General features: G+C 44.4%; 1 protein-coding gene and 1 long non-coding RNA gene across 5 annotated transcripts in view; one reads left to right on the top strand and one right to left on the bottom strand.

The window, feature by feature from the left end:
- GASK1B (golgi associated kinase 1B) overlaps positions 1 to 26,140 on the bottom strand; it is a 70,666-nt gene that overhangs the window by 26,471 nt on the left and 18,055 nt on the right. The window contains exon 2 of the mRNA XM_056561818.1: positions 7,177 to 7,391. Within this exon, the coding sequence (XP_056417793.1) occupies positions 7,177 to 7,391 (215 nt within the window). The remainder of the gene's footprint in view (positions 1 to 7,176; positions 7,392 to 26,140) is intronic.
- The window catches only part of LOC130358531 (uncharacterized), a 165,082-nt gene that overhangs the window by 128,763 nt on the left and 10,179 nt on the right, over positions 1 to 26,140 (top strand). The window contains exon 1 of one of the 4 annotated variants that reach the window (XR_008889553.1): positions 24,802 to 24,857. The exons of 2 other annotated variants lie outside the window; for them this stretch is intronic. This is a non-coding gene — a long non-coding RNA (uncharacterized LOC130358531). One more of the 4 variants, XR_008889556.1, reaches the window with a different exon arrangement.

Below are 26,140 nucleotides of genomic sequence, written 5' to 3'. Positions count from 1 at the left end.
GTATGGTTCTTCAGAGACTTCGTGACAATCAACTCTATGCCAAAATAGAGAAATGTCTGTTTGAATGCCAATCTCTTCCTTTTCTAGGATACTTGGTCTCTGGCCAGGGACTACAAATGGACCCAGATAAACTCTCTGCCGTCTTAGATTGGCCACGCCCCTCCGGACTCCGTGCTATCCAACGCTTTTTGGGGTTCGCCAATTATTACAGGCAGTTTATTCCACATTTTTCTACCATTGTGGCTCCTATTGTGGCTTTAACCAAAAAAAATGCCGATCCCAAGTCTTGGCCTCCTCAAGCGGAAGACGCCTTTAAACGACTCAAGTCTGCCTTTTCTTCGGCTCCCGTGCTCTCCAGACCTGACCCATCTAAACCCTTCCTATTGGAGGTTGATGCCTCCTCAGTGGGAGCTGGAGCTGTCCTTCTACAAAAAAACTCTTCCGGGCATGCTGTTACTTGTGGTTTTTTTTCTAGGACCTTCTCTCCGGCGGAGAGGAACTACTCCATCGGGGATCGAGAGCTTCTAGCCATTAAATTAGCACTTGAGGAATGGAGGCATCTGCTGGAGGGATCAAGATTTCCAGTTATTATTTACACCGATCACAAGAACCTCTCCTACCTCCAGTCTGCCCAACGGCTGAATCCTCGTCAGGCCAGGTGGTCTCTGTTCTTTGCCCGATTTAATTTTGAAATTCACTTTCGGCCTGCTGATAAGAACATTAGGGCCGATGCTCTCTCTCGTTCCTCAGATGCTTCTGAAATTGAACCCTCTCCTCAACACATCATTCCTCCTGACTGCCTGATTTCCACTTCTCCAGCCTCCATCAGGCAAACTCCTCCAGGAAAGACCTTTGTTTCTCCACGCCAACGCCTTGGAATCCTCAAATGGGGACACTCCTCCCATCTCGCAGGTCATGCGGGCATCAAGAAATCTGTGCAACTCATCTCTCGCTTCTATTGGTGGCCGACTCTGGAGACTGATGTGGTGGACTTTGTGCGAGCCTGCACTATCTGTGCCCGGGATAAGACTCCTCGCCAGAAGCCCGCTGGTTTTCTTCATCCTCTACCCGTCCCCGAACAACCTTGGTCTCTGATTGGTATGGATTTTATTACTGACTTACCCCCATCCCATGGCAACACTGTTATTTGGGTGGTCGTTGATCGATTCTCCAAAATGGCACATTTCATCCCTCTTCCTGGTCTTCCTTCAGCGCCTCAGTTGGCTAAACAATTTTTTGTACACATTTTTCGTCTTCACGGGTTGCCTACACAGATCGTCTCGGATAGAGGCGTCCAATTTGTGTCTAAATTCTGGAGGGCTCTCTGTAAACAACTCAAGATTAAATTAAATTTTTCTTCTGCATACCATCCTCAATCCAATGGACAAGTAGAGAGAATTAACCAGATCTTGGGTGACTATTTACGACATTTTGTTTCCTCCCGCCAGGATGACTGGGCAGATCTTCTACCTTGGGCCGAATTCTCGTATAATTTCAGAATCTCTGAATCTTCCTCCAAATCTCCGTTTTTCGTGGTGTACGGCCGTCACCCTCTTCCCCCCCTCCCTACCCCCTTGCCCTCTGGTCTGCCCGCTGTGGATGAAATTTCTCGTGATCTTTCCATCATATGGAGAGAGACCCAAAATTCTCTCTTACAGGCTTCTTCACGCATGAAGAGATTCGCGGATAAGAAAAGAAGAGCTCCTCCCATTTTTTCCCCTGGAGACAAGGTATGGCTCTCCGCTAAATATGTCCGCTTCCGTGTCCCTAGCTATAAGTTGGGACCACGCTATCTTGGTCCTTTCAAGATTTTGCGCCAGATTAATCCTGTCTCTTACAAACTTCTTCTTCCTCCTTCTCTTCGTATTCCTAATGCCTTTCACGTTTCTCTTCTTAAACCACTTATTATTAACCGTTTCTCTCCCAAATCTGTTCCCCCCACTCCTGTCTCCGGCTCCTCGGACATCTTCTCCGTCAAAGAAGTTTTGGCTTCTAAAAAGGTCAGAGGGAAAACTTTCTTTTTAGTGGATTGGGAGGGTTGTGGTCCAGAAGAGAGGTCCTGGGAACCTGAGGACAATATCCTGGACAAAAGTCTGATCCTCAGGTTCTCAGGCCCCAAGAAGAGGGGGAGACCCAAGGGGGGGGGTACTGTTACGCCGAGCGCTCCGGGTCCCCGCTCCTCCCCGGAGCGCTCGCTACACTCTCCTCACTGCAGCGCTCCGGTCGGTTCCACGGACCCGGGGCGCTGCGATACCGCCTCCGGCCGGGATGCGATTCGCGATGCGGGTAGCGCCCGCTCGCGATGCGCACCCCGGCTCCCGTACCTGACTCGCTCTCCGTCAGTTCTGTCCCGGCGCGCGCGGCCCCGCTCCCTAGGGCGCGCGCGCGCCGGGTCTTTGCGATTTAAAGGGCCACTGCGCCGCTGATTGGCGCAGTGGTTCCAATTAGTGTTTACACCTGTGCACTTCCCTATATCACCTCACTTCCCCTTCACTCCCTCGCCGGATCTTGTTGCCATCGTGCCAGTGAAAGCGTTTCCTTGTGTGTTCCTAGCCTGTGTTCCAGACCTCCTGCCGTTGCCCCTGACTACGATCCTTGCTGCCTGCCCCGACCTTCTGCTACGTCCGACCTTGCTTCTGTCTACTCCCTTGTACCGCGCCTATCTTCAGCAGCCAGAGAGGTTGAGCCGTTGCTAGGGGATACGACCTGGTCACTACCGCCGCAGCAAGACCATCCCGCTTTGCGGCGGGCTCTGGTGAAAACCAGTAGTGACTTAGAACCGATCCTCTAGCACGGTCCACGCCAATCCCTCTCTGGCACAGAGGATCCACTACCTGCCAGCCGGCATCGTGACAGTTTGTATCATAAACTTTTCCAGAAGCCACAATTATGCAATATACAGTAAAATGCTTCGGTTTTGCTGCTATTTCAATAATTTTCCTTAAAATCACAGCAAAAACAAGTGCGATACTGCAACAGTACTACCCAGTCTTAAGCACAATAAACACTCCTCATTCTCCTTCAAAGCTTCCAATAAAGATGTGTATGTGTTTGACAGGTAGATGGTAATGTAGGCTGTAGGATCTGTCAGGGGTGGTGATATCCCTCAGGGTGCAGGGCTTGAGCTCAGAGACCAGATCTAGCCACACCACCTGAGACAGCAAAGCGTGATGCTTTGCCTTCGGAGAAAGGGACAAGCCAATGTTATGAAGACAACACCACATTGAAAATGAAAGTACTACACAACTTCCTATCAGGGGTGAGTCACAATTAGTGAAGCCTGAAGCCAGTACAATTAGTGATCCCACTATGTTAGTGAGTTAAATACTTGGGGTGATAGTCTTATTTAAATACAATTTTCTAAAATTGGAATACCCCTTCAACTTCTACAGAATTATGTTAAAGGGGTTCTCCGAAAAAAAAAAATTTAATCAACTGGTGCCAAAAAGATAAAACCGATTTGTAAATTACTTCTATTACAAAATCTTAACCCTTCCAGTACTTTTTTGCTGCTGAACTGGAAATTATTTTCTTTTTGGATTTCATTTTTGTCTGTCTACAGTGCTCTCTGCTGACACACCTGTCCATTTTAGGAACTGTCCAGAGCAGCATATGTTTGCTATGGGGATTTTTTCCTGCTCTGGATAGTTCATGACATGGACAGAGGAGACAGCAGAGAGCACTGTGGACAGACAGAAAATAAATCCAGCAGCAGCTGATAAGTACTATACAGCAGCTGATAAGTACTGTAAGGGTTACGATTTTTTAATAGAAGACATTTTACAAATCTGTTTAACTTTCTGGCACCAGTTGATTAAAAAAATGTAAAAAAAAAGTTTTCCACCGGAGTACCCCTTTAAATGGTGTTGGCTTCCAAATTAATTCTGGATAATGCAAGCACGGTAGAAGGGGATGGAGGGTCCTAGCAGGGGCGGACATATCACTTGTTCAGCCGGTTCGGCTGCACAGGGGCCCAGCGTGTTAGGGGGCCCCCTAGTAGCCCAGGTCACAGCCTGGGCCTCACAGTCTGGGCCCCTGCAGGGCCCCCTGCCAGTACTTCATACTAAATGCTGCAGCAACAGGTCCCGGACCTGCCGCTGACAGCAGTAATTTACCTCGGCCGGGCGAGAGGACAGGCCAGGGGCTGATGGGAACAGACGTGCCCCGCGCAGGCACGCACGTCTGCTCCAAGCCCCTGACGTCACATGTCATGGCCTCTGACCCCGGCAGAAGCGACAGGAGCAGCAAACCCTCCCGCCTCACACGGCCGCATCACTGAACAGATAAGGTGAGGAGAGCGACGGTCGGGTGCAGGGGGGTGGGGAGGGGATTGTAATGATGAAGAGGACAGGAGGGGTGTTGAAGAGGTTGGTGGTGTAATGATAAGAAAGATTGGGGGGTCTGGGAGAGCGTAGTGTTGATAAGGAGGACCAGAGGGGGGGTCAGGGGGGTAATGATTAGGGGGTTTAATGTTGATGAGAAGGATCGGGGGGGGGGTGTCAGCTGTGTAATACTGATGAGGTGCTTAAGGTATATGGGATGATGAGGAGACTGAGGATGGAGTGCATGGGGTGATGAGGAGACTGAGGATGGGGTGCGTGGGGTGATGAGGAGACTGAGGATGGAGTGCATGGGGTGATGAGGAGACTGAGGATGGAGTGCATGGGGTGATGAGGAGACTGAGGATGGAGTGCATGGGGTGATGAGGAGACTGAGGATGGAGTGCATGGGGTGATGAGGAGACTGAGGATGGAGTGCATGGGGTGATGAGGAGACTGAGGATGGAGTGCATGGGGTGATGAGGAGACTGAGGATGGAGTGCATGGGGTGATGAGGAGACTGAGGATGGAGTGCATGGGGTGTATGGGGTGATGAGGAGACTGAGGATGGAGTGCATGGGGTGATGAGGAGACTGAGGATGGAGTGCATGGGGTGATGAGGAGACTGAGGATGGAGTGCATGGGGTGTATGGGGTGATGAGGAGACTGAGGATGGAGTGCATGGGGTGTATGGGGTGATGAGGAGACTGAGGATGGAGTGCATGGGGTGTATGGGGTGATGAGGAGACTGAGGATGGAGTGCATGGGGTGATGAGGAGACTGAGGATGGAGTGCATGGGGTGTATGGGGTGATGAGGAGACTGAGGATGGAGTGCATGGGGTGATGAGGAGACTGAGGATGGAGTGCATGGGGTGATGAGGAGACTGAGGATGGGGTGCGTGGGGTGAATGGGGTGATGAGGAGACTGAGGATGGGGTGATGAGGAGACTGAGGATGGAGTGCGTGGGGTGTACGGGGTGATGAGGAGACTGAAGATGGGGTGTGTGGGGTGTATGGGGTGATGAGGAGACTGAGGATGGGGTGTATGGGGTGATGAGGAGACCGAGGATGGGTTGTGTGGGGTGTATGGGGTGATGAGACTGAGGATGGGGTGCGTGGGGTGATGATTAGACTGAGAATGGGTTGTATGGGGGGATGAGACTGAGGATGGGGTGCGTGGGGTGTATGGGGTGATGAGGAGACTGAGGATGGAGTGTATGGGGTGATTCAGTGGTGTATCGGAGGTTGGCAGTATTATATTGATAGAGTACAGTGGTTGGCAGTATTATATTCAGGGGTACAGTGGTTGGCAGTATTATATTCAGGGGTACAGTATTTGGCAGTATTATATTCAGGGGTACAGTGGTTGGCAGTATTTAGGGAGTACAGTGGTTGGCAGTATTATATTCAGGGGTACAGTGGTTGGCAGTATTCAGGGGGTACAGTGGTTGGCAGTATTATATTCAGGGGTGCAGTGGTTGGCAGTATTATATTCAGGGGTACAGTGGTTGGCAGTATTATATTCAGGGGGTACAGTGGTTGGCAGTATTATATTCAGGGGGTACAGTATTTGGCAAGGTTATAATGATTATTGTCATCATACAGAGGATAAGGATCTACTGACAAATTAAGGAACCAATGATGTCCAGGTGTCAGACTCTGCAGAGAAGATGGAAGAAATCCTGGTGTCTGGACCAGAGGAAGAAGAAAAGTAAAGACAACAGAGAAGACGTCACTCAGGTCAGTGTATCATTGTGTATTTTCCTAACTGTCCCATCAGAGCTTTAGTCACTGATATCATTGTGTAGTCTCCTGACTGTCCCATCAGCTGTAGTCACTTAAGACATGATGGGAGTTGCAGCTTTCCAACATCTCGGGAGCCACTTGAACCAAGGTGATTGGTGGGGGTCCCATGAGTCAGACCCCCACCATAAAAATGGGCTGTTTATTTAAAAATGCCTGGGCCTATTTTTGGTCCCAGTCTGGCCCTGCCTGTAAGTCACTTCTATCCCTAAGGATAAGAAGCCAAGGAACGAGGGGGTGCCAAGGGGTGTCGTGCTAAGTCCAGGGGTGCGAATGTAAAGGGGAGCACTGCCCTCTGCCTCCCAGCTAGATACGGGTCAGGCTGACCTGGGGGAGTACTCACTGGGCCGCACACTGAGAGGGACAGGGGCCACCCGGAGCCCACCTCAGGAGTCGTTCCATCCACCTGTGGTGGACAAGGCAAGTGGCGACACTACACGCGCGGGGTAAGTGGAGGCCCTCCGGTGGGGTCTAGGTACATGAGGGGGCACAGTGCTGGGGGGGGGGCCCAGGCACATTCTTTGCACAGGGGCCCTCTGCTGTCTGTGTCCGCCCCTGGGTCCTAGTATTAGATATAGGCATGAATCCCAGATTTGGGACCCAAATCTATCACCTGTTAATATGCCCTAAATGTTCCAGATGGGAATACCCCTTTAGGTGGTGCATTATACAATAACACATATGACAGGGAAGCTTGTTACAGTTCTAAAGGTAAAATGGTTCTCCAGGTTTATATGAAATATTTTAGTTTATGTTTATACCAGATCTATACTGTAGGTGTATAATTTAAAACCAATAGATATTTGACCCCCTCGGCCAAGATCTCAACGGCCATGAGTTAATACAAACCATGATCACACATGGCCATTTATTTAGAACTATATGCAGAGCATGAGGCATATACTGACGTTTAAATGTACAAAGCATCATGAGACAGTTCTGTATAGTATTTATAGTGTTAAGTCATTACAGTTTATACTTAATAAAATTATGGTAGGTTGCCGATGTACAGGTAACATTAAAACGTATTATAATAATAATTTGTTCTCTTACTTGAAGAAGAAAGTCAAAAAGTGCCATCTTGGACCACTCATGATGATGGACATCTGGGCAGCCCAGATCTGCTTTGGGGGCTTTTCCATTCAACCAACACTTATGTGTAAGAATGTTCTGGTAACTTCCCCACTTGAGTTTTATTGAAGATTGTGTGATATTGTCTGTTGGAGATAAAAAAGAGTCCCACAATATAACAGGACATGGAAGGGCATCTGCAAAACAAAGAATAGGTTGCATTTTAGTTTACTGGTATTGACAAATGGAACGTGAATTTATTTCCTAAGTTCACACTAGCAATAGGACATTCAGTTAAGAGTTTTCATCACTTTTAGGCTATGCTCCCATGGTGGAATGTCCACACGGAAAATCTCTGAGCGGACATTTCCCAGACAGCGGCAGAACATGCCGGCACTAGGACCGCTTGAAAACTTTAATGGGAAGTCATCACTTGGACCCATCATATGACAGATTTGCCACAACATCTTGGTTACTGATATGAATAAAAACCATGTACTGTGTACAGAGCCTAAGATTTCTGCTTTATATTATAAAGTGTACCATACAGCAGCTATCAAACCATTATAAGGCCCCGTTCACACTTGTGTCAAGTCTTTCATTGTTAAACAGCCAGGACAGCAATGGTGGATCCATTTTGATTCAGATGTTAACATACCCCGTAGATTCAAATTAACATATAATGGCCCCCATAAGGTTTCTTTTATTACAGGAAAGAATAGTTTCCAGACTATTATAAATTTTTTATGTTAAAAAGAAATGCATTAGAAAGGAAACTAATGACAGTGTGAACACAGCCTAAGCCTTATAGTCTTCAAATTCTCAATCTACAATATTATAGGATTCCTAGAGCTTGGCTAGGAAATCAACCATTTTATTTCCAGCTACATTAAGCATTTAATCACTACTTTAACATCTGTTAAATGTTGCTTTAAAATATGCCCTTATTACCCCTATACTGTATAAGAATGCAAGTGAACTGTAAATTCTTCCACAAAATATGTAATCACATAACTTTGTTGAGTGATATATTCAATGCATCTTGTGCATGCACATTCCTGCTAGATAACCTGTACTTGACATTATTCTATGATAAAGTAATAGCTATATATGAGTATGCAATACTTTGGAGAAACATCTGATCTTTTTTAGCTAAGAAAGGTGCAATGTGACACTGAAATACAGGCTAAACGTAAGAGAATACCACAAAAAAGGTAAAAGCGCACAGTAAAATTCCTATAATCCAACATCTGGTAATCTGCCTTTTTTTTTATCAAAACAGAAAGAGTATATATATATATATATATATATATATATATATATATATATATATATATTGCAAACTAATAAAATACACTTAGTCACAGTAGCAGGTTTTTTTATTTATTTTTTTAAGAAAAAAAATGTTTTTGCTAGAATTCACAGCAAACATCTGCAATATTTTCAAACAGAATCTGATCATAGTCTCATAAAGGGGCATAGCTAGGGGGCAACAGCATGGCCAACAGGTCAGCATCCCCGCTCAGACCCTGTGCTTACTGGGGCTTCTACTCAAACTAGCACAAAAGCACCTGACACTAACATTCTGTGTGTGGGTGCGCTCTACGGTGTTGCAGAGAGCTATAAGTGCTGCTCAATACTTCAGCGTTCTGGTGTAGATGTATATTGTTATGTCGCCCACTGGAGCAGATATATATTGTTTTTATGCAAAGGGGATATTATTACAGGAGAGTGGGGATATTATATTACCTGCCTAACTATTATCTGGGGGCTACCTATTACCTAGCTAATATAGAGAGCTATTTACCACCTACCTAATATGGGGGGGAGAGGACTATTTACTACTTACCTAATATGGGGGGAGGACTATTTACTACCTACCTAATATGGAAGGGTTACCTATGACCTGCCTACCTGCCTGGATTATATGGGGGCTCATGACAAGAGGCCATCAATCACTTAGTCCTGAAAAATCCCTTCAATTTGTCAGAGGAAAGTCATACTAACTCCCTTATAGCTATTACAATAACTTTTTTCAGCGAGCCAGACATTCATGGATTGCTGCATTCACAATCACCATCAAAGCTTATGTAGAATTCTTATGTTACCCACATTTTTATGTGTAATGCAAATCTGGTTTAAATAGACCTTTGTAGAAATAGATTTAGGCAGATGTTCCATGTATAAAAAAAATGACAGCTTTCAGATCCTTTAGTTCTAACAAATTATCATGTAGCTGTGGGATGAGTTACTTTCTATTTTACTGTCCTTATCCAGAAGAAATTCTGCAATAGTCCTCGTATCTTCTTGGTCATCTTGACTGTTTATTCTTTAAAAGTTTTCCAAGATTTGAAAAACACGACCACTATTTATTTTTATTTTTTTAAACATACCAGGCCTGACCACAGGATGTGTGGAGTATTGCAGTTCTCCATTCACTTCAATAGAGCGCAGGTGCAATACCATGTTCAACCCATGGACAGTCGTTGTGCTGTTTTTGTAAGAAAGATCACTTTCTTAATCTGTGCACTCACTTATTATATCAATTATACAATCCCTTTCTTATTCTGTACAATTCTGTACAAGGTCCCTATGGAGGGTCTGTAAGAAGACAAAGTAGTTATATAGGTCAGGATAGGTAGGGGAGGTTAACTTTTTAATGGATAGTTAAATCCAGCTCTTCATCAGACCAAGCCAATATCACAATAACAATATAAATAATTGGGGAGATGTATCAAAACCTTTGCAAAAAGAAAAAAAAAAAGTTGACCAGTTGCCCAAAGCAACCAATCAGATCACTTGTTAAATTTTTAACCCCTTAATGACCATGAGCGTATATTTATGCTCATGGCTGGCTCCCATTATGTGAAGCACGCTCAGGAGCTGAGCGCACTTCATACCCGGCAGGTCCCAGTTGCTATCAGCAGCCAGGACCCGTGGCCAATACCGGACATCACTGATCGGGCTGATGTCCAGTATTAACCCTTTAGACGCTGCGATCAAACTTGATGGTGGCGTCTAAAACGTGAGAAAACCGTTGCAGGTTAGCTCAGTGGGCTGTTCGGGACCACCACAGTGAAATTGCGGCGTCTCGAACAGCGAAGATGACAGCGGGAGGCTTCTTACCTTGCTTCCCACTATTCGATTGTCGCTCTGCTGCTCCATGCCTAAGATCCAGGCTGGAGCATCAGAGCACCGATAACACTGATGAAAAGTATACTATGGCATTGCATTGAACAGTGTATGCAATCAAAGGATTGCATGTAATAGTCCCTTATGAGGACTAAAAAAAAATTTAAAACTTTTTTTTTTATTAATGTAATTTAACCCCTTCCCTAAAAAATTTTTTGAATCACCCCCCAAGTAAACAAAAGAAAAAAAAAATAAACATTTGTGGCATCGTGACGTGCGTAAATGTCCAAACTAGAAAAATATAATGTTAAATCACACAGCATACATGTAAAAGATCCAAAAGTCAAAAATTACGCATTTTTGGTCACTTTGTATAACCTAAAAAAAAAGTATAAAAAGCGATCAAAAAGTCCCATCAAAACAAAAATGGTACCGAAAAAAACTTCAGATCACGGCGCAAAAAATTAGCTCTCAAACATCCCTGTATATGGAAAAATAAAAAAGTTATTGGTGTCAGAAGATGACAATTTTACACATACAGTGATCCTTCAACATACAATGGTAATTTGTTCCAAATGAACCATCGTTACTTGAATTTATAGTATGAGGGATCCATGTAATAATAATATACAAAGTTATACTCACATTTCCCCGCCGCTCCGGACCGTCACCACTGCCCTGGATCATCGCTCTCCATCGCCGTCATCACATCGCTGCGCACGCCGCTTCTATTGCATGAGGGGATGGCGTACGCGACGGCTATGCATAGGAGCATGAAGAGGAGAGTCCTGAGTGGCGGGAACAGGTGAGTGACACTCACCGGAGCACACGGGGCACATTAAACGGCTATCTGGCGGCAGTTTAAGCAGTCGACGCTGCTGGATAGCCATTTATGCGATGGCCCCGACATACAAAAGGATCATATGTTGATGCTGCCTTCAACAAACGATGGCCTCGAAATGATCGCATCTAGGGGCCATCGTAGGTCGGGGGATCACTGTACTAATTTTGGTTTATGTAGTTATAATTTATTTTAAGTAGTAAAATGAAATAAAACTGAATACATTTTTTCCAATTTTGCCCCCCCAAATTTTTTTTTCTGGGTTCGCCGTGAATTTTGTGGTGAAATGATTGATTTCATTACAAAGTACAATTGGTGGCGCAAAAAACAAACCCTTATATGAGTCTCACAAAAATAGAGAAGAGCTCCCGGCATTGGAACCCGTATATAATCACTTGTGGATATCGGGATGTCTGTACTGTATGAAGTGGTGGTGCAGAATGCTGTAGACACAGGTGCGTACAATATGCAAAAAGAAAACGGCAGCACAGCACTCACCCTTCCAGGCAGGACGTGGTTTATTCGGGGTCCATACAGTACATTGGGACAGGGGGAGGTGAAGGAAAAAGAGCTCAACTGAGCCCGGAAAACGACAGCACCGTTTCGTCGTCAAACCACTTGGCCACGCCTTACAGACCTAAACACACGGCCCGGTAATAACTCCTTACCGGGCCGCGTCAGAGCTACGCCTACGCTGATTGACAGCGAGTGCACCAATGGGGATTGAGGCAGCATTTCTGACAGTCCGCTACGTCAAGGAACCTGGGAGATATACATGGCCTTATATGAGTCTGTATGTGCTGTCATAAGGTGGCAAGGAAAGGGTGTATTTCCTTGGCTCACCCTGAAGAATTTCTCACCTGCTTCTTAATTAATGAGGCAGGAGGGAAGGGAGGAGTATATAAGATTCAGTCTATCTGGGCTCTCCCTTGGAAACAGCATGCTGCTGTAGGGGGAGACATCGGGCCTTGTTGGAGACACACAGCAGGAGCTGTGAGGGCCCAAGTGACAGTGGGTACTGTGGATAAATCAGGTGGCACATGTTTTGCTGGCTGAGGGAAGCTCACCAATAAGTAGTCAGGGCATGCTTACATGTATAGTCAGTGACCAGACGGTCTAGGGCTTTATTTTTGTTCCCGTTTATGTTTTGTTTTACCTGCAACCTGTGGAAATAAAGCTGGCGAGGAGCCAGACTTGTATGCGGAACTGTGGTCTGTGGTGTTATTGTGAGGAACGTGTCCCGTGGCAAGTGACCAGGATGATCCGAGAGCTAATCCCCAAGGCGGTACGTCACAGTGCAAAATTTAAAGCGTTATGCTTTTCAGAAGGTGATGAGGAAAAAATAAAAGTGCAAAAACAGAAAAAACCTGTGGTCCTTAAGGGGTTAAAAAGAAGCAACCTAATTGGTTGCTATGGGCAACTGGGCAACTTTTCCTCTGCACAGGTTTGTATAAATCTCCCCCAATGTCTCTTAAGGAGACGAAACAACATTAAATTGTGATAAAATGCGCTGACACATTAGGGGCTCAAAAATATAAGAACACACAAGTTATGACGAGGGGGTGCATCTTATTATTTTGTTATGTGATAATAATAGAGCTTGTAGTTGTTATACCACATTCAACTTCACGGATTACAATGGCCACATTTAGCCAGGAGTTTTGCCAAGTGTCATTGTCACTGCTCAGCTCTATCTGTAGCAGAAGCAATTGGATATTGCAGATCTAACAAAATCCCACAGAGTGGGACCCTAGACAAAGTGCTTATTACAGGGAATGGTCAGGGAGTTAGTCATTTTCCAGTCTGAACAAGGGAAACCCCAGCAATTCTAAAATATTTTTACTTATATAGACAAAACAGTAATTCACTGTCGAAAAGTATGATTCACATATTTTTATTTTAGAATTCATCCAGTGGTGCTACGTTTCAAAGGATAATGGACATTGTACTTCGGCCACATCGTCGGTATGCCTCAGCTTATCTGGACGATATCATCATCCACAATACAGACTGGGAAAGTCACCTTCCAAAAGTACAGGCAGTGGTAGACTCCCTTAGGAAGGCCGGGTTAACTGCTAACCCAAAAAAATGTGCCGTAGGGTTGGAAGAGACCAAATACCTGGGGTATGTCATTGGGCGTGGAGTTGTCAAACCCCAGGTAAACAAAGTAGAGGCCATTTGAAATTGGCCACGACCTGTCACTACCCGGCAAGTGAAGTCTTTCCTGGGGATGGTGGGTTACTATATGAGGTTTATCTTCAACTTTGCTATAGCAGCTGCACCCTTAACAGACCTCTTGAAGGGACGTAAGTCGGTATGAACAAGCGTTGGAATGAACAGGTGGAGCAGGCTTTCTCCACTTTGAAGTTAGTCCTATGTAGGTCTCCGGTTTTGGTGACACCCGACTTGAAAAAGGAGTTTGTAGTACAGTCAGATGCCTCTGATATAGGTCTTGGTGCTGTACTTTCACAGAAAATCAACGGGGAGGAGCATCCCTTTGTCTTTCTCAGCCACAAACTTACCCTGGCTGAGACCAGGTATAGTATAGTGGAGAGAGAGTGCCTGGCTATTAAGTGGGCACTCGAGTCTCTCCACTATTTGTTGGGGAGGAAGTTTCGTCTTGTGACGGATCATTCCCCTCTCAAGTGGATGTGCCAGGCTAAGGACAAAAATGACAGGGTCACCCGGTGGTTTTTGTCCTTACAAAACTTTCAGTTCACGGTTGAACACAGGGCTGATCTGTTGCTAGGCAATGCCAATGCCCTGTCACGGATCCACAAGTGTTCACCCCATCGGGCTTGAACAAAGGGGGGTGTATGTGAGAAGGTGAAACGTATGGTGGTTGATGGGCGATATGTGTCACCAAGGTTCCTGGCCTTAGTGAGCTAAGAGCCGGTAATTTTCCATTGTCTGTGCTGTGGTGCAGACTTATACTGTGGCTGTAGAATGGCTGAAAGGCCAATCCGGGATGTCTCTTACTGGGAATAACCAAGTGCAGGGTGGGAGTCATTCCCCACAATCCCGGCCGGCTTTTGTTGGCCTTAAAGCTAGGCTGCCTCACCAGCTGAGGGGAATTTGCTAGTTGCAGCTCACAGTGCCAGAGAAAGCTGTGGTAGCTCCAAGAATGGAAGCTGCTGGACAGCCTACCTGGAGGTCTGGAAAAGACTTGCTTGATGCCGCATGGCGTGACCTTAGGTGTGAACAAACACCTAAGGATTACAGGTGGACTTTTGTTACGTCTTCCTTTGTTCTACTTTTAAACTGTTTGTCATGTGCAGTGTGTGAATAAAACACTGAACTTTAATTTGAAAAGCGCTATCTCCTTGCCTCTTTACTGCAACCACACCTGCTTGCAAGAGCGAGTCATCACACAGTCTATAGGAGCACTGCAGGTACCATCGACATAGCCCCAAATCATGTGATCAGAACCTTTAAACTTTACACGGAAGCACAAAAGTATTGTTTGTACCAGTTAGAAGAAGGCACCATAGTAAGTCTAGCTAAGTGGCTTACAGCCAATAATCTTTTACTAGGTATTTGCTATTAGCTTGCATGTCTGAGATCAAAGTATTAAAATACAGTTTTCAACTTTAGACTAACAATCTTTATTCTGCAAACTAAGACTCTTTCCACGAAACCCCATGCTGACAATACTAGTACATTTCATGTAATCTACTGTCTCTGCACCAGCACTACATTAATGGAAGAATGAAGGTTATGTAAAACAATGAAAGGAAAGCTAGAAATGAGGTTGTAGGTGAGGAATGGGAAGTGTTAGGAAAAATAAACACAAATTATGTCAAAGGGGTTATCCACCATAAGGTGATTTAAGTAGTACGTACCTGCCAGAACTGGGTTTTTTTCTGTAGAATTTTGTTCTCTAAACTACACATCCTATAGTTTGTAAGTATGAGGTCACTCAGCCACCCCACCAGTTTAAACACACCTTTGATCCCTTCAATGCAAAACCAGTGTTTTATCAGGGTGCCTACAGCTGTTGCAAAATGAACTCTCTCCAACCCAGCTGTTGCTCCACCAATTGAAGCAGGACAGACTCCCTCTGATCATCTGACCAGTGATGTCAGGTCTCGACGCACTGCAACCTGGGAAATCCCAAGACCTGAGTCATTTTGTATGCTGTCAAAAATTAATATTGGGGCGATAATTACAGAATAATTGTGAGACCACCATCACACACAGGTACAGACACTATATTATGAACTACATTAGCTTTACTGCTCCTGTGGCATAGTCAAATAAAAAAAGATCCTGGAATACCCATTTAACCCCTTAACCCCTTAAGGACACATGACGTTCTTATACGTCTCCATTTCCGAGTCCTTAAGGACACATGACGTATGAGAACGTCATGTGTTTTACCGGCCCCCCGCAACCATCTGGAGCGGAGCCGGTGCCCGATACCTGCTGAAATCGTTCAGCAGGCATCGGGGCATATCGCCCAGGGGGGTCATGATGACCCCCCATGTCGGCGATGGCCGCAGATCGCTGGACAATTCAGTCCAGCGATCTGCAGCGGATTCCGGGTCAATCGGGTCTCCAGTGACCCGGTGACCCGGAATTATTGGCTGATCGGGGCCGTCAGAGACGGCCCCGAACAGCCAGAGCCAGCAGGGGTGAGGTGGCACTGGTGCCACCTCACGATCGCCCTGATTCGTCGGCCGGATTACCGGCCGACCAATCAGGGCGCCTGCTGCGGGTGTCACTCCCGCAAGCCGCTCCGCCCCTCTTCCGGAGGACGTGAGCGGGTGCGGGATGTGCACCCCGGGTGCTGGGGACCCCGATCCCCGGTGCCCCTGTTGGGATCGGGGCCCCAGGAGCAGCGGCGGCGGCGGAGACGACGAGGGACTGAACTGTGCGGCTGGATCGTTGGAGGTGAGTGACAGCCTCCTGCTGTTGCTTAGCAACAGCTCCCAGCATGCAAAAAGGGCATGCTGGGAGCTGTAGTTATGCAACAGCAGGAGGCACACCACCACAACTCCCAGAATGCCCTTATGGGCATGCTGGGACTTATAGTTTTGCAACAGCTGGAGGCACATTTTTTCTATGGAAAAGTGTACCTTCAGCTGTTGTGTAACTACAACTCCCAGCTTGCACAAACAGCTAAAGTGCATGCTGGGAGTTGTAGTGGTGCATCTGCTGGTTGCATAACTACAACTCCCAGCATGCCCGTTGGCTGTTGGTGACTGCTGGGAGTTGTAGTTTTGCAACAGATGAAGGCACACTGAGTTATGTAGCAAACCAGTGTGTCTCCAGCTGTTGCATAACTACAATCCCCAGCATCCCCAGCCAAAGAAGTATGCCTCCAGCTGTTGCATAACTACAAGACCCAGCATGCCCTTCCACTGTCCGTACATGCTGGGGGTTGTAGCTTTTGCAACAGCTGAAGGCACACTGGTTGCAAAACACTGAGTTTGTTACCAAACTCGGTGTTTCCCAACCAGTGTGCCTCCAGCTGTTGCAAAACTACAACTCCCAGCATGCACTGATAGACCGTACATGCTGGGAGTTGTAGTTTTGCAACAGCTGGATGTCCCCCCCCCCCCCCCCAATGTGAATGTACAGGGTACACTCACATGGGAGGATTACAGTAATTATCCGGCTGCAAGTTTGAGCTGCGGCAAATTTTCTGCCGCAGCTCAAACTGCCAGAGATAAACTACTGTGAACCCCCACCCGTGCGACTGTACCCTAAAAACACTACACTACACTAACACACAATAAAATAAAAAGTAAAAAACACTACATATACACATACCCCTACACAGCCCCCTCCCCAATAAAAATTAAAATCGTCTGGTCCGCCACTGTTTCCAAAACGGAGCCTCCAGCTGTTGCAAAACAACTACTCCCAGTATTGCCAGATAGCCACTGACTGTCTAGGCATGCTGGGAGTTTTACAACAGCTGGAGGCACCCTGTTTGGGAATCACTGGCGTAGAATATCCCTATGTCCACCCCTATGCAAGTCCCTAATTTAGGCCTCAAATGCGCATGGCGCTCTCACTTTGGAGCCTGTCGTATTTCAAGGCAACAGTTTAGGGCCACATATGAGGTATCGCCGTACTCGGGAGAAATTGTGTTACAAATTTTGGGGGGTATTTTCTGCTTTTAACCTTTTTAAAAATGTAAAATTTTTGGGAAAAGATATTCTATTTTATTTTTTTACATATGCAAAAGTCGTGAAACACCTGTGGAGTATTAAGGTTCACTTAACCCCTTGTTACGTTCCCCGAGGGGTCTAGTTTCCAAAATAGTATGCCATGTGTTTTTTTTTTTTTTTGCTGTTCTGGCACCATAGGGGCTTCCTAAATGTGGCATGCCCCCAGAGCAAAATTTGCTTTCAAAAAGCCAAATGTGACCCCTTCTCTTATGAGACCTGTAGTGCGCCAGCAGAGCACTTTTGACCCCCATATGGGGTGTTTTCTGAATCGGGAGAAATTGGGCTTCAAATTTTGTGGGGTATCTTCTGCTTTAATTCTTTTAGGTAACTTTTTTTTTTTTTTTTTTTTTTTTTACATATGCAAAAGTTGTGAAACCCCTGTGGGGTATTAAGGTTCACTTTACCGCTTGTTACGTTCCCCAAGAGGTCTAGTTTCCAAAATGGTATGCCATGTGTTTTTTTTTTTTGCTGTCCTGGCACCATAGGGGCTTCTTAAATGAGGCATGCCCCCAGAGCAAAATTTCCGTTAAAAAAGCCAAATGTGACTCCTCTTCTGAGACCTGTAGTGCGCCAGCAGAGCACTTTTCACCCCCATATGGGGTGTTTTCTGAATCGGGAGAAATTGGGCTTCAAATTTTGGGGGGTATTTTCTGCTATTACCCTTTTTTAAAAATGTTAAACTTTTGGGAAACCAAGCATTTTAGGGGAAAATATATATATTTTTTTTACATATGCAAAAGTCGTGAATCACCTGTGGGGTATTAAGGTTCACTTTACCCCTTGTTATGTTCCCCGAGGGGTCTAGTTTCCAAAATGGTATGCCATGTGGAGTTTTTTGCTGTTCTGGCACCATAGGGGCTTCCTAAAGGTGACATGCCCCCCAAAAACCATTTGTCGCTCCTTCCCTTCTGAGCCCTCTACTGCGCCCGCCGAACAATTAACATAGACATATGAGATATGTCCTTACTCGAGAAAAATTGGGTTTCAAATACAAGGAAAAATGTTCTCCTTTTTACCCCTTGCAAAAATTCAAAAATTGGGTCTACAAAAACATGCGAGTGTAAAAAATGAAGATTGTGAATTTTCTCCTTCACTTTGCTGCTATTCCTGTGAAACACTTAAAGGGTTAAAACGCTGACTGAATGTCATTTTGAATACTTTGGGGGTGCAGTTTTTATAATGGGGTCTTTTATGGGGTATTTCTAATATGAAGACCCTTCAAATCCACTTCAAACCTGAACTGGTCCCTGAAAAAAAGCGAGTTTCAAAATTTTGTGAAAAATTGGAAAATTGCTGCTGAACTTTGAAGCCCTCTGGTGTCTTCCAAAAGTAAAAACACGTCAATTTTATGATGCAAACATAAAGTAGACATATTGTATATGTGAATAAAAAAAAATTTTTTGGAACATCCATTTTCCTTACAAGCAGAGAGCTTCAAAGTTAGAAAAATGCAACATTTTCAAATTTTTCATCAAATTTTGGGATTTTTCACCAAGAAAGGATGCAAGTTACCACAAAATTTCCCCACTATGTTAAAGTAGAATATGTCACGAAAAAACAATCTCGGAATCAGAATGATAACTAAAAGCATTCCAGAGTTATTAATGTTTAAAGTGACAGTGGTCAGAATTGCAAAAAATGGCCAAGTCCTTAAGGTGAAAAAGGGCTCAGTCCTTAAGGGGTTAAAGGGGTACTCCGATGGAATTTTTTTTTTTTAAATCAACTGGTGCCAGAAAGGTTTGTAACTTGCCTAAATTACTTCTATGAAAAAAATATGTGCCCTTCTAGTACTTACTAGCAGTTGTATGCTACAGAGGAAATTATTTTCTTTTTGAATTTCTTTGCTGACACCTGATGCCCGTATCAGGAACTGTCCAGAGCAGGAGAAAATCCCTATAGCAAACCTATGCTGCTCTGGATAGTTCCTGATACGGGCATCAGGTGTCAGCACAGAGCACTGTGGACAAGACAAAAAATAAATTCAAAAAGAAAATAATTTCCTCTGTTGCATACAGCTTCTAATAAGTACTGGAAGGATTAAGATTTTTAAATAGGAGTCATTTACAAATCTGTTCAACTTTCTGGCACCAGTTAAATAAAAAAATAAAAAAAAGTTTTACACTGGAGTACCCCTTTATAGGGGTACTCCGGCGCTTAGACATCTTATCCCCTATCCAAAGGATAGGGGATAATATGCCTGATCGGGGGGGTCCCGCCGCTGGGGACCCATGTGATCTTGCACGCAGCACCCCAGTTAAAATCAGTCCCCGGAGCATGTTTTCTCTGGGTCTGATGACCGGCGACCACGGAAATACCCCTTTAAGGACACGGCCCATTTTGCCCTAAGGACACAGCCTTTTTCCTTTTTTGCATTTTTTGTATTTTCCTCCTCGCTCCCATAACTCCCATTTTTCCATCCACAGACCCATATGAGGGTTTGTTGCTTGCATGAGTAATTGTACTTTGTAGTGACATCTTTCATTTCACCATAAAATGTACAGCAAAGCCAAAAAAAAAAATTAGTTTGAGGGCGATTTAGTTTTACAAAGTGCGCTTTATGGTAAAAATGACAACCGCTTTTACATATATGTGACTTTTTGATTACTTTTTATTCCATTTTTTTCTGAGATGTGATGTGACCAAAAAGTAGCAATCAGCGGCAACTTTTCCTCTGCACAGGTTTGTATAAATCTCTCCCAATGTCTCTTAATGAGACGAAACAACCTTAAATTGTGATAAAATGCGCTGACACATTAGGGGTTCAAAAGTATAAGAAAACAAGTTATAATGAGGGGGTGCATCTTATTATTTTGTTATGTAATAATAATAGAGCTTGTAGTTGTTTCTTATCATGTCATACCACATTCAACTTCACGGATTACAATGGCCACATTTAGCCAAGTGTTCTGCTAAGTGTCATTGTCACTGCTCAGCTCTATATGTAGCAGAAGCAATTGGATATAGCAAATCTAACAAAATCCCACAGAGTGGGGCCCTAGACAAAGTGCTTATTACAGGGAATGGTCAGGGAGTCATTTTCCAGTCTGAACAAGGGAAACCCCAGCAATTCATTTTACAAAATAATCGACTTATCCTCTACCAACCTCATGACATATTTTTACACTTATATAGAACAAAACAGTAATTCACTCCAGCAAAGTATAATGCACATATCCTTTTAGAATTCATCCAGTGGTGCAATCTTCCTAAACGTTTGCATTATTGGTCTTCATAGGTACATATTATTGATATTTATTCAGTTTTTGAATACACACCGCTCAAAAAAACTAAAGGGAACCCTAAGATAACACGTCCTAGATCTTAATGAATAAACTAATCATTTGAAATACTTTCATCTTTACATAGTTGAATGTGCTGACAACAAAATCACACAAAAATGATCAATGGAAATCAAATTTATCAACCCATGGAGGTCTGGATATGGAGTCACCCTCAAAATCAAAGTGGAAAACCACACTACAGGCTGATCCAACTTTGATGTAATGTCCTTAAAACAAGTCAAGATGAGGCTCAGTAGTGAGTGTGGCCTCCATGTGCCCATATGACCTCCCTACAATGCCTGGGCATGCTCCTGATGAGGTGGCAGATGGCCTCCTAAGGGATGTCCTCCCAGACCTGGACTAAAGCATCAGCCAACTTCTGTACAGTCTGTGGTACAACGTAGCATTGGTGGATGGAGCAAGATATGATGTCCCAGATGTGCTCAATCGGATTCAGGTCTGGGGAAAGGGCGGGCCAGTCCATAGCATCAATGCCTTCCTCTTGGAGGAACTGCTGACACACTCCAGCCACATGAGGTCTAGCATTGTCTTGCATTATGAGGAACCCAGGGCCAATAGCACCAGCATATGGTCTCATAAGGGGTCTGAGTATCTCATCTCGGTACCTAATGGCAGTAAAGCTACCCTTGGCAAGCACATGGAGGACTGTGCAGCCCCCCAAAGAAATGCCACCCCACACCATTACTGACCCACTGCCAAACCGGTCATGCTAGAAGATGTTGCAGGCAGCAGAACGTTCTCCACGGCATCTCCAGACTCTGTCACATCTGTCACATGTGCTCAGTGTGAACCTGCTTTCATCTGTGAAGAGCACAGGGCGCCAGTGGCGAATTTGCCAATCTTGGTGTTCTCTGGCAAATACCAAACATCTTGCACGTTGTTGGGCTGTATGCACAACCCCCACCTGTGGAAGTTTGGCCCTCATACCACCCTCATGGAGTCTGTTTCTGACCATTTGAGTGGACACATGCACATTTGTGGCCTGCTGGAGGTAATTTTGCAGGGCTCTGGCAGTGCTCCTCCTTGCACAAAGGCAGAGGTAGCGGTCCTGCTGCTGGGTTGTTGCCCTCCTACGGCCTCCTCCTTGTCTCCTGATGTATTGACCTGTCTCCTGGTAGCACCTCCATGCTCTGGACACTACACTGACAGACACAGCAAACCTTCTTGTCACGGCTTGCATTGATGTGCCATCCTGGATGAGCTGCACTACCTGAGCCACTTGTGTGGGTTGTAGACTCAGTCTCATGCTACCACTAGAGTGAAAGCACCGCCAGCATTCAAAAATGACCAAAACATCAGCCAAGAAGCATAGTAACTGAGATGTGGTCTGTGGTCACCACCTGAAGAACCACTCCTTTATTGGGTGTGTCTTGCTAATTGTCTATCATTTCCAACTGTTGTCTGTTCCATTTGCACAACAGCATGTGAAATTAATTGTCAATCAGTGTTGCTTCCTGAGTGGACTGTGTAATTTCACAGAAGTGTGATTGTCACTAGTAGAGTACATTTGATCTATTACATTTTATAGGAGCACTGCAGGTACCATCGACATAGCCCCAAATCATGTGATCAGAACCTATAAAATTTACAGTGAAGCAAGAAAGTATTGCTCGTACCAGTTCGAAAAAGGCACCATAGTAAGTCTAGCTAAGTGGCTTATAGCCAATAATCTTTTACTGGGTATTTGCTATTAGCTTGCATGTCTGAGATCAAAGTATTAAAATACAGTTTTCGACTTTAGACTAACAATCTTTATTCTGCAAACTAAGACTCTTTCCATGAAACCCCATGCTGACAATAAGAGTACATTTCATGTAATCTACTGTATCTGCACTTAATAATAGGATGAAGGATATGAAAAACAATGAAAGGAAAGCTAGAAATGAGGTTGTAGGGGAGGAATGGGAAGTGTTAGGAAAAATAAACACAAATGATGTCAAAGGAGGAAAGATCACCTTTAACCCCTTAACCCCTTAAGAACCAAGCCCATTTTGGCCTTAAGGACCAGAGCGTTTTTTGCACATCTGACCACATCTGACCACTGTCACATTAATATTTCTGGAATGCTTTTAGTTATCATTCTGATTCCGAGACTGTTTTTTCCTGACATATTCTACTTTAACATAGTAAATTTTTGTGGTAACTTGCATCTTTTCTTTGTGAAAAATCCCAAAATTTTATGAAAAAATTGGAAATTTAGCATTTTTCTAACTTTGAAGCTTTTTGCTTGTAAGGAAAATGTAAATTACAAATACATTTTTTTTTATTCACATATACAATATGTCTACTTTATGTTTGCATCATAAAATGTATGAGTTTTTACTTTTGGAAGACACCAGAGGGCTTCAAAGTTCAGCAGCAATTTTCCAATTTTTCACAAAATTTTCAAACTCGATATTTTTCAGGGACCAGTTCAGTTTTGAAGTGGATTAGAAGGGTCTTTATATTAGAAATACCCCATAAATGACCCCATTATAAAATCTACACCTCCCAAAGTATTCGAAATGACTTTCAGTCAGTGTTTTAACCCTTTAGGTTAACCTAAAATGCTTGTTTTCCCCAGAATGTTACATTTTTATAAAGGGTAATAGCGGAAAATATCCCCCAAAATTTGAAGCCCAAATTCTCCCGATTCAGAAAACACCCCATATGGGGGTGAAAAGTGCTCTGCTGGCGCACTACAGGTCTCAGAAGAGGAGTAGTCACATTTGGCTTTTTGGAAGCAAATTTTGCTCTGGGGGCATGCCGCATTTAGGAAGCCCCTATGGTGCCAGGACAGCAAAAAAAAAAAAAAACACATGGCATTATATTTTGGAAACTAGACTCCTCGGGGAACGTAACAAGGGGTTAAGTGAACCTTTATACCCCACAGGTGTTTCACAACTTTTGCATATGTAAAAAAAAAATAAAAATTTTGTTTACCTAAAATGCTTGTTTTCCCAAAAATTTTAAATTTTTAGTAAGGGTAAAAGCATAAAATAGCCCCCAAAATTTGTAACACAATTGCTCCCGAGTACGGCGATACCCCATATGTGACTCTAAACTGTTGCCTTGAAATACGACCGGGCTCCAAAGTGAGAGCGCCATGTGCATTTGAGGCCTGAATTAGTGATTTGCATAGGGGTGGACATAGGGGTATTCTACGCAAGTGATTCCCAAACAGGGTGCCTCCAGCTGTTGTAAAACTCCCAGCATGCCTGGACAGTCAGTGGCTGTCTGGTAATACCGGGAGTAGTTTTTTTGCAACAGCTGGAGGCTCCGTTTTGGAAACAGTGGCGTACCAGACGTTTTTCATTTTTATTGGGGAGGGGAGGGGGGCTGTGTAGGGGTATGTGTATATGTAGTGTTTTTTACTTTTTATTTATTTTGTGTTAGTGTAGTGTTTTTAGGGTACAGTCGCACGGGTGGGGGTTCACAGTATTTTCACAGTTTGAGCTGTGGCAGAAAATTTGCTGCAGCTCAAACTTGCAGCCGGATACTTACTGTAAACCTCCGCCCATGTGAGTGTACCCTGTACATTCACATTGGGGAGGGGGGAACATCCAGCTGTTGCAAAACTACAACTCCAAGCATGCGCTGACAGACTGTACATGCTGAGAGTTTTAGTTTTGCAACAGCTGTAGGCACACTGGTTGTGTATCACTGAGTTTGTGACCTAACTCAGTGTTTCAAAACCAGTGTGCCTCCAGCTGTTGCAAAACTACAACTCCCAGCATGTACGGTGCATGGTGTAAGGTGACTGCTGAGAGTTGTAGTTTGCAACAGCTGGAGGCACACCGGTCGTGAAACACTTAGTTAGGTAAAAAAAAAAACTGAGTTTCACAACCAGTGTGCCTTCAGCTGTTTCAAAACTACAACTCTCAGCAATCACCGACAGCCAACGGGCATGCTGGGAGTTGTAGTTATGCAACCAGCAGATGTACCACTACAACTCCCAGCATGCACTTTAGCTGTTTGTGCAAGCAGGGGGTTGTAGTTATGCAACAGCTGAAGGTACACTTTTCCATAGAAAAAATGTGCCTCCAGCTGTTGCAAAACTATAAGTCCCAGCATGCCCACAAGGGAATGCTGAGAGTTGTGTTGGTCTGCCTCATGCTGTTACATAACTACAACTCCCAGCATGCCCTTTTGCATGCTGGGAGCTGTTGCTAAGCAACAGCAGGAGGCTGTCACTCACCACCAACTGCTGCTCCACGCCGCCGCACACAGGTTAGTCCCTCGTCGTCGCCGCCGCTCCTAGGGCCCCGATCCCAACAGGGACGCCAGGGATCGGGGTCCCCAGCTGCTGGGGTCAACTTCCCACACCCGATCACGTATGGATACGCCCTCGGTCCTTAAGGACTGAAGAGGTTAAAGGGATTATCCATCATAAGGTGATTTTAGTAGTACATACCTGCCAGAACTGGGTATTTCCTGTTGAATTTAATTCTCTAAACTACACATCCCATAGTTCAATAGTTTGTAAGTATGATGTCACTCAGTCACCCCACCAGTTGAAACACACCTGTGTTCCCTTCAATGCAATACACCAGTGTTTTATCAGGGTGCCTACAGCTGTTGCAAAATGAACTCTCTCCCACCCAGCGGTTGCACCACCCATTGAAGCAGGACAGACTCCCTCTGATCACCTGACAACCTAGGAAATCCCGAGACCTGAGTCATTTTGTATGCTGTTAAAAATAAATATTGGGGCAATAATCAAAGAATATTTGTTTAACAATCTTTTTATTGAATTTTTTGAATACAAACAAGGTTGGTAACATATAACATATCACCAGATAAGGCTTATTTGTGAGACCACCATCGCACACAGGTACAGATAATATATTATGAACTACACTAACTTTACAGCCCTGTAGCATAGTCAAATAAAATAAAATCCTGGAATACCCATTTACAGGGGTACTCCGGTGGAATTTTTATTTTTTTTAAATCAACTGGTGCCAGAAAGTTAAACAGATTTGTAAATGACTTCTATAAAAAAAAAATTGGTCCTTCCAGTACTTACTAGCAGCTGTATGCTACAGAGGAAATTCTTTTCTTTTTGAATTTCTTTTTTGTCTTGTCCACAGTACTCTCTGCTGACACCTGATGCCAATATCAGGAACTGTCCAGAGCAGGAGAAAATCCCTATGCTGCTCAGGACAGTTCCTGACACGAATAGAGGTGTCAGCAGAGAGCACTAGGGACAGGATGAAAAAGAAATTCAAACAGAAAAGATTTTTCTTTGTAGCATACAGCTGCTAAGAAGTACTGGAAGGGCTTGTTGCTTACATGACTAATTGTACTTTGTGGTGACATCTTTCATTTCACCATAAAATGTACAGCAAAACCCCCCAAAAAAATTACTTTGAGGGGGACTTTATGCGCTTTATGGTAAAAAATGACAACCGCTTTTACATATATGTGACTTTTTGATTACTCTATTACATTTTTTTTTCTGGGATGTGATGTGACCAAAAAGCAGCAATCAGCTGCATTTTTTAATGCTT

This window comes from Hyla sarda, chromosome 1 (assembly GCF_029499605.1).
Source record: "Hyla sarda isolate aHylSar1 chromosome 1, aHylSar1.hap1, whole genome shotgun sequence".
Lineage (NCBI taxonomy): Eukaryota > Metazoa > Chordata > Amphibia > Anura > Hylidae > Hyla > Hyla sarda.
Note: the sequence above shows the minus strand (reverse complement) of the source record. Positions and strands in the feature narration are given on the sequence as shown.